The sequence below is a fragment of the Vigna umbellata genome, chromosome 4 (assembly GCF_029865625.1).
Source record: "Vigna umbellata cultivar VRB3 chromosome 4, Vumbellata_1.0, whole genome shotgun sequence".
NCBI lineage: Eukaryota > Viridiplantae > Streptophyta > Magnoliopsida > Fabales > Fabaceae > Vigna > Vigna umbellata.
The window spans coordinates 73653302-73666067 of record NC_142168.1 but is presented as its reverse complement, the minus strand read 5'-3'; the positions used below and the strand labels follow the sequence as shown (position 1 = coordinate 73666067).

The window sequence follows — 12766 nt, the reverse complement described above, 5'->3', positions numbered from 1 at the left end:
TTATAATTTTAGGTGAACCTTTCAAGTCTATTTTTCTAAAAAATCTGATCTATCGTTCATTAAAGTTGATGATTTGTATCTTAGTGTCCTACTCAAAGGAAAACAATTATGTTCTTGTTGTGATAAAAATCAAGGGTAAAATCCAAGACATACTTTGAAAGATGCTATTAGGATTTAAAGTTATGAGTTTGAAAATCTCATATTAATTATAAACGAGAATCTTTCTAGTTTATCTTTCTAAAAAATTATATTTATCTTTCAAAAAGATACAAGAGTGTTAATAATTTGTGTTTTGGGTTCAAATAGAAACAAGTATATGTTATTGTTATGGTAAAAATCTATAGTAAAATTTAATTTATACTTTGAGAAAATATCATTAGGAAACAAAGTATGAGTTCAAAATTTTATATTAATTATAAATAAGAATTAATTATCATTTAAAATGAAAAGATCCAAAAGTATTAAAGCTTAAGATTTTATGTGGAAGAACATTTCACGGTATCTTGCACGTTTCTAAATATATAGTTAATAATGCTAAGATTTTTTAAATTATTTTGTATATCGACTTCCATTTTATAGATAATGAAACTCCAATTTTGCGGGCAAAAATTAAACACAGTCATTTGGCAATTAAACCGCAAATTAATAATTTTAGTGTTCAAATCAATACATTTTAAAAGTATGGGTTTACCTCCACCACTAAGAACACTTGCTTTTGAATTATTTAAATTTCAGATAAATCTTAAAAATTAAATTGTGAAAGATTTGATCAAAAACTAATTTGTAGTTAAATTATCAAAGATTGCATCTTTTTCCCTTTGATACCATTTTAATTATCCACATGACGACAACTAACATGGTGCCTAAGCAGTTTTAGACAAAGGTTTTTGGGTTGATAATCTGAGGTATATATATATATATATAGGTGCTGTAAAGGGAAAATTGGAGATTAAAAAATGTAAATGAAAAAAGAAAAAGAAGTTGGTGTAATAGTTCGATCAATTGTTAAATTTGGTGCATGAATATACTCAATTGTTAGATATTTTATTTGAGAGATATCATACAAATTAACTCAACTTGTAACAAAATGGAGCCATCATTTCCGTTGACAAAAACAACTTATTGATAATCAATATCCATAAGGGACCATTCAATTTTGACTTTGTGTATTAAACACTTTTTATTTTAAATGGGATCCAGCAATTCTTTTATGCTTACAACAGAATATGTAAATTTGAACTATCTCAAAGTTTGAAGGATTAAACAAAACATCATCGCAACATATTCAACTTTTGCTAAAAGAAACTGAACATGCAATAAAGATTTAGTAACAACACATCATAAATTCAGAATTTGTTAGAAACTCTAATGTCTCAATTTTACTTTGAGTTCGACTAATTTGAGTAAACGAATTTAAGTAAAGGAGATTATTGGGAAGCATAATAGCGATAAAAGGGAATTTTTGAAATTGGAAAATGGTACTATTGATACAAGAAGCAAGTGATAACGAAAACAAACTACACCTTATTTTGTTTAAATTTATGTGTTCTTAAATATATACATTAATTATGAAAAAGTTGTCGTCATTTGTATAGAAATGAGGAACGATTTGTAGCTTAAATAGTTATTGTTTTAGAAATTTTCAATATTATTTTGTTTTATAATGTTTAATTTAATAATTTTTATTATAAGACTTCGTATATATCTTCAACAATCAATAATATATGAGTTTAATCTATTCTACAATAAAAACATAGAATTGCGTAACCATAAGACATTCATAACTCAACAGGTCTAAATACATTAACAAAGGTAAAATATTGAAAAACATATACTGAAAAATAAAAGAAAAAAAAAGTATTCTAAAAATTAATAAAAATAGGTTATCCGTATATACTCAATTGTTTTAGAGTCAAATAAATTTAATATATGCTGAATAAGTACTTTTGGATTTGCTAAAACTATTTTATTTTGTTTAACGTAATAAAACTTCTAATTTTAATAAAATTAAATCTCTATTATTTTTTATGCAATATATATGTGTATCATGTATAACCATATTTATTTATTATTATGCTGATTGGAGCCATAAAATGTGAGAAACACGTGTTTTTAAGTAGAATTGTATTTACTTATACACATGACTCACTCGAAGCCGTCTATGGCCAACGCGATTTTAGACACGAAAAAGTTGGAAGAAAGGAAAAAGAAAAGTTACATTGTTCTGAAAAGCACCATGCAGTGGCCAGTGGCTATCAAAATGTGAACACTTTTCGTCAAATTGTTAGTATTTAAATTCCACATTATAGATGCATGAAGCCACCAAAACCATGACAAATTCTCCATTGACTCAGTTAATAAAGCTGCTATTTTCATAACACTTCAACTATGCTTTCGTCTTCTACTGGTCAAAACATTAGAAAAACTTAAGGCTGAAGAAGAGAATACAGAAGAATTCAACCGCAGACATGACAACTTCAATTCAACAATATGATGAATAACACACGCCTTCATCTCAATCAACTCTTTCAAAGCAACCTATATATGCATTTCCTTCACCTCTATTCTCTCCACCTCTTACACAACAAAATATATACACAATACAACTCTTCCTTTTGTCTTCTCTTTAACTTGAAAACTTTTAATCATATATTCTGCTAAATAAGGTTCCCAGCGATGGATCGTTTCCTTCAAATGATTTCAGCTTTGGTTCTCATTCTAGTTTCTGTTCCATCGCTGGCTTCAGCGTCTCTCAAAGTAGGTTTCTACACCTCCACATGTTCATCTGCGGAGGAAATAGTGAGAAATGCCGTAAACAAAGGAATTTCTGAAAATCCTGGCATAGCTGCTGGTCTCATTAGGATGCATTTCCACGACTGCTTTGTTAGGGTAACTTCACTTCACTTAACTTAACTGTATTCAATAGTTTCAGTTTCTGGTTGCATATTAAAGACTGAATTTCACCATTACGTACTTTTTCTTCAGGGCTGTGAGGGTTCTGTGTTGCTAGCATCTACCCCGGGTAACCCAATAGCGGAAAGAGACCATCTTGCCAACAACCCAAGCTTACGTGGGTTCGAGGTGATCGAGGAGGCCAAGACACAGTTGGAGGCTGCATGTCCTGGAACGGTGTCGTGTGCAGACATATTGGCTTTCGCAGCACGAGACAGTGCTCTTAAAGTTGGCGGCATAAACTACGACGTTCCATCAGGACGCAGAGACGGTCGTGTCTCTATCGCCGACGAAGTGGCACAGAATCTACCTGCACCAACCTCGAGTGCCGCTGAACTCGTGAGTAGATTTGCACAGAAGGGTTTGAGTGCAGACGAAATGGTGACACTTTCAGGAGCTCATTCGATCGGTGTGTCGCACTGTTCCGCCTTCTCGAAGCGCTTGTACTCTTTCAATGACACGTTCACGCAAGATCCCTCCATGGACTCTTCCTACGCCGAAACGTTGAAGACCAAGTGCCCTGCGCCACCTGCCACCTCAGACCCAACACTCTCTCTTGACCCTTCCACTCCGGTTCGTTTGGACATCAAATACTACGAGGGATTGATCAACCACCGTGGCCTGTTGACGTCGGATCAGACGCTGTTCACCACCCAGTCCACAAGAGACACGGTCGTGAACAATGCAAACAACGGTGCAAGCTGGTCTGAGAAGTTTGCCAAGGCAATGGTGCAAATGGGTTCCATAGAAGTGCTCACTGGCTCCAGTGGCGAGATCAGGAAGCATTGCAGCTTTGTTAATTAACTAACTCACTCACACCTGCTACACTCAAGCAAAACTCGGTCAATCACTTCTCATTGAATTCTTTTTTTACATGTTTTTGGCGGAAAATAGGTTGTTTCTTGTTGATTGAATTTGGTATTGTAAATGGCTCTAAGAGGGTGCAATGAAGCTGTGTAAATCGATGCTTACATGATTTTGATTAAAGTTGAAGTGACTGCGTTGTAGAAAGTAAGCGAGGGGAGGGTAAAGTGAGAAAGAAGGGGGGTGAAGAAAGCAAAAAGATGTCCGGAATTGTGTGACATGAATTTTGAAGAGAATAATGAGGCGTTAGTTAGATGTTGGAAGAAGGAGAGGTGGCAAAAGAAGAGTGGATGATTAAACGTAGGTGCGTGGAGATAACAAAAGAAGAAACGGAGAGAAAGTTGAAGTGTATAACGAAGAAGTACGGAAAGTGAATGGGTCCCAGTGTGTTAGAGAGGAGAAAGAAGAGTTTGGGGTGTGGGGCCCAGTACCCATGTGCCTCTCTTCAGTCTCCACCACCTCCTGTTTCTGGCTCAATCATTACTCTCTCCTTCAATTCACTTCGCTTCAGTTCTCAACGTCAAACCCAAACCAAAACCCCTTATTCTTATTCTTCTTCTCTCGCGCCGCAACCAAACACGCCCTAATCCAATTCCGACCATCATGTCCAACTCTGACGGACCCACCAACGGCGTCACCACTAACGACGCAAACGCAGTCGTCGACTCGCACCAGAGAAGCGCCACCACCGCCGCCGCCACCACCACCACACAGGGAACGGCGCTGGCCGTTAAGAAACCTCCGTCCAAGGACCGTCACAGCAAAGTCGACGGCCGTGGACGGCGCATTCGCATGCCGATCATATGCGCGGCTCGCGTGTTCCAGCTCACGCGTGAGTTAGGCCACAAGTCCGACGGCCAGACCATCGAGTGGCTCCTCCGCCAGGCCGAGCCCTCCATCATCGCTGCCACCGGCACCGGCACCACACCGGCCACTTTCTCCACCGTCTCCGATCACAAGCCGCTCCTCCCTCCCCCCACGCCTTTCATCCTCGGCAAGCGCATTCGCCCCGACGACACTGACGCCGTGTCTAAGGACGAGGCCGTTTCGCTCGTCGCGCCGCCCACGCCGCCCGCGCTCTGGGCGCTCCCGCCGCGTCCTGACTTCAGCCAGGTCTGGAGCTTCGCGGCCGCGGCCGCAGCCGCGGCGCCGCCGGAACTCGTTTCGGTCTCGTCGCAGAACTCCTTGTTCCACCACCACCAACACCAGCACCAACACCAGCACCATCACCAGCAACAACAGGCAGCCATGGGAGAAGCCTCAGCAGCGAGGCTCGGAACTTACCTCCCCGGCCACCTCAATTTGCTGGCCTCGTTGTCTGGCGGTCATGGAAATTCCGGCCGGCGAGACGAGGAGCCTCGTTGAATTGTGAAATTTGTGATTGATTCAGTTATGTTCTTCGTAATTCGTATATAGAATAATATATGTATTACGCATGCGTGCGTGTGTTTGAGTTTGTCTGTGGCTCTGTGACTTTGTTCGTGTTGATGGTGCTGTTGCTGTTGTGTGGAATGTTGTGGAGAAGAGGAGATTTTACTTCTTAGTGCAATTTTAGGGTTAGGATTTTCTAATTTTTGGTAGTTTTTGAGGGGAGAAAGTCCATGAATTGAGGAATTCAATTGGATTAGGGTTTTCCTAGTGTGGAAAACTGATTTAGGTTACCCGTTAGGAGATGATGAATTTGTTTAGACCATTGCTCTGGAAGGAGAGAAAGAGATTATGATGTTTATGATGAGATGATGAATAACTAGGGATTGAGGCTGGAAGTGGTTTTCAGAACCTTGATCAATTCGGTATGCAGATGCAGATGCAAATGCTGATGCAGATGCAAGTGTAATGAAGTGAAAATTAATTTAATCATGTTACTATTGTGGAAAATGTCACATACACAGTTCTTGTTCTTACTTGCTCCAATAAGGTGAATGAATGAATGCATGAATGTTAAATTCTTGTTGCTTCTGCTTTCCACTTTCACAATGGATTTTGAACTTGACTGACTTATGTTTCTCAATGGATTTTGAACTTGACTGACTTATGTTTCTCATTCTTATTTCTTAATTGAGTCCACTAAAGTGTTTAGCATTAGTAGATAATAGATTTGGGTTGAGTGTTTGATTGTGTATTTGGCAATCAAGTGCTTCTCCCGTTTTCTTGGAGTGACATCCTTTCTTTCCAATATTGATTGAGAATTCATGTCATTGGGCATGATTGAGGGACCGTGGTCCTTCCGTAGTGGCCATTGGTGAACTATGCTGCATTGCTCTTCACTTTCACGCAGTCTTGGTTGTTTCAGGGATCACTAATATCGTAACGAAACAGCCTGGTTCTGCAATGTAAGACCTCTGTTTCAAGATTTTTATCTCAAATTCTTAGCCATTTCTTAGATTCATCTTTGTGCCAACAATGATAATGTGTTTTCTAGCATGTAACTGGTTTCCTTGGGGTGTTAGTGAAGTAACTAAAACCAATCTGTTTACTTCTCTATAACGTCTATTATTGCCATTTTAAGTTCTTTTTTCCTTTCTATACATTATTATGATTACTACGCATTTTAAAGCTTCAAATTGAATGGTTTACTTGTTATGCTTTTTGCTCTTCAAACTGTATTGATTGGTAATTTGAAGATTTGCTTGAACTGAATGTGTTTTGAAACCGTTTCTGTTCTGCCGTCATGACCTAGGCATTCTGGCTTTTCAGTATGCTAAGAGAGATAAGGTTTGGTGCAGCCTGTGTTGAAATCTAACCTACGTGTGTGTGGTTACCATTTTCGACGTTTAATTTCACACTTGGTTAAATTAAAATAAAATCTTTTGTGGTGCATCTTAAATCAACATGGCATGGTCAATCTGGGTCTTCGAGGTGTGGTTTTAAAACTCAACATTGGCTGACATGTGATGTATTATTGTATCTTATTAATGACTAAGTTAAACTGGTCGCTATGTCATTGGCTTTTGTTGCCTCTCCCTTTGAAACAACCATGTGATGCCCTGGCCCCTCCTTTCCCTTTCTCTCTCCATCTTATCCTCCCAATGAAAACACACACAAACACGCACTATGCAGAATATCTCTTGAAACAAGGATCAACTGAATCACTTATCAATTTAGGGAGAACCCTAGTTTACTTTCACCATATAAGAAAACTCACTGGGTAAAGTTTGATAGGTTAGCTACAGTTTTGTGGAAACCCTTGTAAGAGATGAAAAAAATAGCCCAATTACTGATCTTCTTACTAACATAAATAGTTGATGTATTCCATTTCAGTTTATGATTCCTTTCATGATGATGTTTTGATTGTGTCCGTGAAAGAATTTGATTCTCACACCCTTTTGGAGATCATATTTTTTTTTTGGGCCCAACTGAGCTGTGAATATTTGATTGTTACCCCCATGGTGGTGTGTGCGAAGGGGAAACCGGAAGGATGAAGAGTGTACTAAAACCAGCCCATCTTTTTTTATTAATTTTGTACTTTTATGCAGATGGATTATTGGTGGGGTATTTAAATTTGCGATGCTGACTGGTTTTAAATTATTGCTAAGCACAATACAGAAGGGTCAGGTTCCAATAATTGATGGGTCCCTCACATTACACGACGAGGTGAAACAAGTAAGGTACGAAATGTGTTATGATTTAGGGATATTTAGATTTCAAAGATCAAGCTCGTTTAGAATGATAATTAATGGTAGGAATTTAAAGGCAATTTTCTTGCATCAGAAAGTATAATAGTTAGTGTTATCAATGTTATTTTTATCTTGAATTATTTAAGTGAGCTTGTTTTTCATTTCTCGATTATGGGTTTGATTTGGCTCTATTTTTTTGTTTTATTTTTTCTTTTAATAATAAATGTTTGTTGAATTATGAAGGGCTTGTTTATCTCGGATATCTTAATTTTATATAAAAAAAATGTATTTTGTCTGGAATTCTTCATACCAGTTTTAGGATAATAATTTACAAATGAATAAACTAAATAATACTTAATAATAAATCATGAATTTTTCATTGTGCAGGTTATTAAAATGATATTTCAATTTCAGATGAGATGAAACTGCATTTGAAAACGTCTGTTTTAATTAATAGTAAAATTGAAGCATAAATGAGTCTTTGTGTGCACACCTCTACCTACTACTTTGGAATGAGTGGTTTTCCTGAACTAGAACTTCAACCTGTACAAAGTCCTATTCTTGTGGGGGCGTAAAACGTGGGCTAGTTGGTTTGGACCACTGATGTTTTAAAAAGTTTTGTTTAAGGACATTTCTTTCTACACCGGCATATTTCAACCTGCATCCCTCTAAATTTAGAAACTCTTTTCTATAATTTCTTTAATTTTTGCTTCTGCAGTAATAAATTTTAACTAATAAAAAAGTTAATTTTATTTGTTTTACAATTCTCTCTACTAGAATTTCTGGAGAAGTCTATCCAAAAAGCTCAGGGAGTTATTGGGAAATGCATAAAGTAAGGGTGATAATATAAAGGTATACCGTCTTTGATTTTCACACAAAAAGGTCCGATTTCTTTTTTAAATTTATTATCTAATAGTACCTAACACGTGCGTGTTTGTAGTGACTTTGCCGTCAATGACTTCAAGATTTTTAACTACATAGATGCTTTTTAAGATTCAAGATTCTTTTATTTAATAAAATTTGAAGCAATTGAGCAAAATGATTTTGACGAAAAAAATTCGTTTTTTCACCATTTTTGGTAGTAAAAGAAAAGAGTGAATAAAGAGAGGAAAAACAGTATAACTAACATGTGCAAATCTTGAATCATGTGCACAATAAAAGATGCATACACAGGTTTGGTTCATGTTTGGGCAAATTCTTCGTGTACCCATGAACATTAGAATTTTTATTTTGTTCTTTTTAGATTGTGCAATAGTTAAGAATAATTGAGATTCAGAAATTGAAAATGACTTTTGAATTATATAATTTGAAAGTATTTTTATCTTAAAAAAACAAATAAAGACTTTCATATTATGCATTTGACTTCTTGATTATAAATGTTTAGTATAATGTAGATGAATATAGATATTGGAGATTTAGTGTATAGTGTTATATTTGGGAAAATGGGATTCACTGATTTAAAATTCTGTTAAAAATTGTATTGCATTACAAAATCCAGTTGAAGGATTATTAGACTTGGACTTATTATCATATTTTGAATTCATGTCAAAGATTTCAAATTTCGATTAATAGGTTTAATTTTGAAATCCAATTAAAGTTTATCGAACTTAAAATTTAGTACATTTCTTAACATGATTTTGAAATTCAATGAATCTCTTTATTGTATTCCGAAATTTGGTGTTATATATATATATATATATATATATATATATATATATATATATATATATATATATATATATTAGTTTTTAATTTTATTTAATTTAATTTTGATCTCTTTTATTTATTGTTTAAGGTTTGAAGATTTTCATTTTTTTTAAATTTATTTAATTTTTTATTTTTATTATTGTTTATATTTTTTAATTTATTTTTAGGTTTTGTTATTTTTTTTATTTTATGTATTTTTTGTGTTTTCCTTTATAGTTTTGGGTTTGGGTTTTGGGAATTTAGGATTTATTGGTTAAGAATTATATATATATTATTATAATTTTTCAATATTTTTAATTGTAATTTTTTAAAATTTACTTTTAATTGGTTCTTATTTTATTTTCTTTTAAATTAGTTATTTTGTATGCATATTGGTTTTAATTTTTTTGTTTGTTATAAAAATGAAAATAGTACAAGGTGCATCGACATACTAGACTAAGAGTTTTTCACAAGATGAAACTAAAAAAAGGCCTAGACATTCGTGCAAGTAATCGTGGTGAAGAAGTTGTAACAATATCTCATTCTAATGTTCATGTAGTAGGATTTATTGGTTAAGAATTTTATATATATTATTGTAATTTTTCAATATTTTTTAATTGTAATTTTTTAAAATTTACTTTTAATTGGTTCTTATTTTATTTTCTTTTAAATTAGTTATTTTGTATGTATATTGGTTTTAATTTTTTTTATGATTTTGTTTGTTATAAAAATGAAAATAGTACAAGGTGTATCGACATACTAGACTGAGAGTTCTTCACAAGATGAAACTAAAAAAAGGCTCAGATATTCGTGCAAGTAATCGTGGTGAAGAAGTTATAACATTATCTCATTATAATGTTCACGAGTATCTCATTCTAATGTTCATGAGTAGTAGGAGGATGTTATTGAGATCATCAGGATTTTATTAAGTAGCACGAGGATGCATTCAAAAAAGAACATGGAGTTGTAAAAGATAAAGTTTATATTTTGGTTAATCATTAAACAATTAAATGGTGACAAAGTAAAAATGAATTACTGTTAATGTTGTAAAAGGGTTAAGAGAAAATTAAACTAGTTGAATTATTATTATTGAATTTATGATTGAGGATTTATTATAGTAAGCTAAATTATTATTGAGCATTTAAAGACAAAAAATAATTTTAAAAATTGAAAGTACACCTTATTGTAATTCAAAAAATATTATGATGCATTTACCTAACTTGAATTGAAATCACGAGATGACATACCTTTATAAAAAAGATATCATATTGAATTAAACGTAAGATTTCAAAAATCTAAAAAACAACTTACAATAATTTTTTTTACTTGATGAATTAAGAAATTTAAACTAAGATGGAACAAGAACAATAAAAATAACTCATTTATTTCTATCATGACTAATACTTAACTACAATTGTCTTTACATAGCACTGTTATTGTTCCTAGTGTTGAACTCAATATCCTTGGAAACAATTTTCTTCCAAAACCAATGTGAAGTCCAAAGTATACTCATTTCTTCAACTGGAATGTTCTTGGTTTCGGGTAAAAGAAATGCAATGAAAATAGTCATGATAACCACAAATCCTCCGAATAAGAAGAAGAGACCAAACTTCATGTGACAAAGCATGCTAAGAAAGACTTGAGCAATTACAAACGTAAAAAACATGTTGGTGGCAACATTAATAGCTTGGCCTGCTGGTCGAATTTCTAGAGAACATATTTCACTTGGCACCAACCATCCCAATGGTCCCCATGACCATGCAAATGCTGCAACATATGCACATATAAAGAACAACAAAATATTTGCTTCAGCTTTACTAAATGCTCCTTGACCATTTAGTCCAAACTTTAAAGCAATGATGATTCCAACAATAACCTTCAACCAAAAGTATTAGCAATAAGAAACACGATATATAACAAATTATGTTAAGCTTAAGTTTCAAGATTTATAGATGTGATACACAAAAATATTGTTTGTTATATAAATGCATTGATGGTGGTTCAAGTAATATTTTTAAATTAATCATGCATGTTCACATACAATAAATTGTTGGAAATCCCTAATCAACTAAAAATAAGGTCAACTTATAGTATATAAGTGAGTGTAAACCTCATCTTACAAACTGATTTTGTAGAATCGAGTTAGCATCAGAGTCATTTAATGTTTATTCTAACAAGGTTTGTTATTTGTTAAGTTTATTGTGTCACACATTATTTGGTTATTATCAAACTATCCTTAAATATCTAGTCTCATGCTTGAGATGTATATGAATCTCACTTTACAAATTGATGTTGTAAAGTTGAGTTAGGTTTAAATCCATTTTTTAAGAGAAATTAGCTAGGTTTAAAGTTTTATTGAAGTTATGGGTTGCAAAAGTATAAAAATATTGGACTTATCAACTTTTACCTGACAAATAAACATTTGGACACCACCTTCAAGAAATAACACTCTTCTTCCAAACTTGTCTACTGTGAAGATAGAAACTAGTGTGGCAACAACGTTAACAGCTCCAGAAATAACTGCAGACATGAGTGAAGCATCACCACCGAAGCCTAAAATTTGAAAGAGAACTGGGGCATAAAACATGATGACATTGATGCCAGTGAGTTGTTGAAAGGCTGGAATAAAAGTGCAGAAAGTTAGTTGAGGCCTGTACTTTGCTCTTGCAATGTTCTTCCATGGATGTTCTACCTTTTTTGCCATTTCACTAGCATCAACAAGATCTTGATATTCCTCATCAATTTTCTCAGTTCCACGAATCTTCTCCAGCATTTTCTTAGCTTTTTCATATTTTCCTCTTTCAATCAAAGAATTAGGTGTTTCAACAACACAGAGAGATCCTATGCATAATACAATTGCTGGCACAGCTGCAACGCCTAGAGAAATTCTCCATCCATTTGTATGATTGGATGTACCATAGTTGATTAGGTTTGCAACTAGGATACCAAGTGTGATCATCATTTGAAAGCCAATATTGAGTGCTCCTCTAATTTTTGGTGGAGCCACTTCAGACAAATACACTGGTACAGACTACAGATGTAATAAAAATAAAGGTGAAAAAGTTAAACATAATTTTTCTTAGAAAATGAAAAAGATAAACCACTTTAAATGATTAGGATATATAACTAATGTTAATTCTTACCTGATTACAAAATCCCACTCCAAATCCTAAAAGTATACGACCAATGATTAACATTTCAATGTTCATGGCAAACCCATTCAATAGTGAACCAATAAGAAAAAATAAGCTACCACTGAGCATAGAGGCTTTACGCCCTAGCATTCTAGTTGTGGTAGAAGCAAAAAACGAAGCTAGTAGTGCTGCAAGGTATAAGGAAGAGGTGAATAATGTAAGAAGTTGGTTGTTAAATTTGCAGTATTGATTTTTACTTTCTGACTCATCTTTCATCTTTTTGTAGACACTAGGAAAGAACTTCATCAAAAATGGTTCCATGGAAGTCACTCCTCCTGTAATACCAAGATCATATCCAAAGAGAAGACCTCCCATTGCAGCCACAAAACATGTAATCAGTACAAATGTTGTGATATTGCCCTCATAGTGACGCACTCCATCTAAGCTAGTTGCCATCTTTCAAATGATAGATGTCACAAATATCCTAACTCAATTTCGCTCTCCTTGATTCCC

At 34.2% G+C, this 12766-nt stretch overlaps 2 protein-coding genes and 1 pseudogene across 2 annotated transcripts; 2 read left to right on the top strand and 1 right to left on the bottom strand.

Annotated features, from left to right (window-relative positions):
* The first annotated feature begins 2676 nt into the window (after positions 1-2676).
* On the top strand, positions 2677-3871 carry LOC148201243 (peroxidase 5-like). The gene is made up of 2 exons (XM_088114513.1): positions 2677-2889; positions 2986-3871. The coding sequence occupies exons 1-2, from the start codon at positions 2677-2679 to the stop codon at positions 3754-3756; spliced, it is 984 nt and encodes a 327-aa protein (XP_087970639.1). The 3' UTR covers positions 3757-3871.
* A 406-nt stretch (positions 3872-4277) lies between these two features.
* On the top strand, positions 4278-5718 carry LOC148201242 (transcription factor TCP21 pseudogene; annotated as a pseudogene).
* A 4769-nt stretch (positions 5719-10487) lies between these two features.
* On the bottom strand, positions 10488-12746 carry LOC148201241 (sugar transport protein 10-like). Its single transcript, XM_088113223.1, has 3 exons — positions 12263-12746; positions 11527-12150; positions 10488-10995 (listed from the first exon to the last, which is right to left on the bottom strand). The coding sequence occupies exons 1-3, from the start codon at positions 12707-12709 to the stop codon at positions 10540-10542; spliced, it is 1527 nt and encodes a 508-aa protein (XP_087969349.1). The 5' UTR covers positions 12710-12746; the 3' UTR covers positions 10488-10539.
* Positions 12747-12766: the final 20 nt, after the last annotated feature.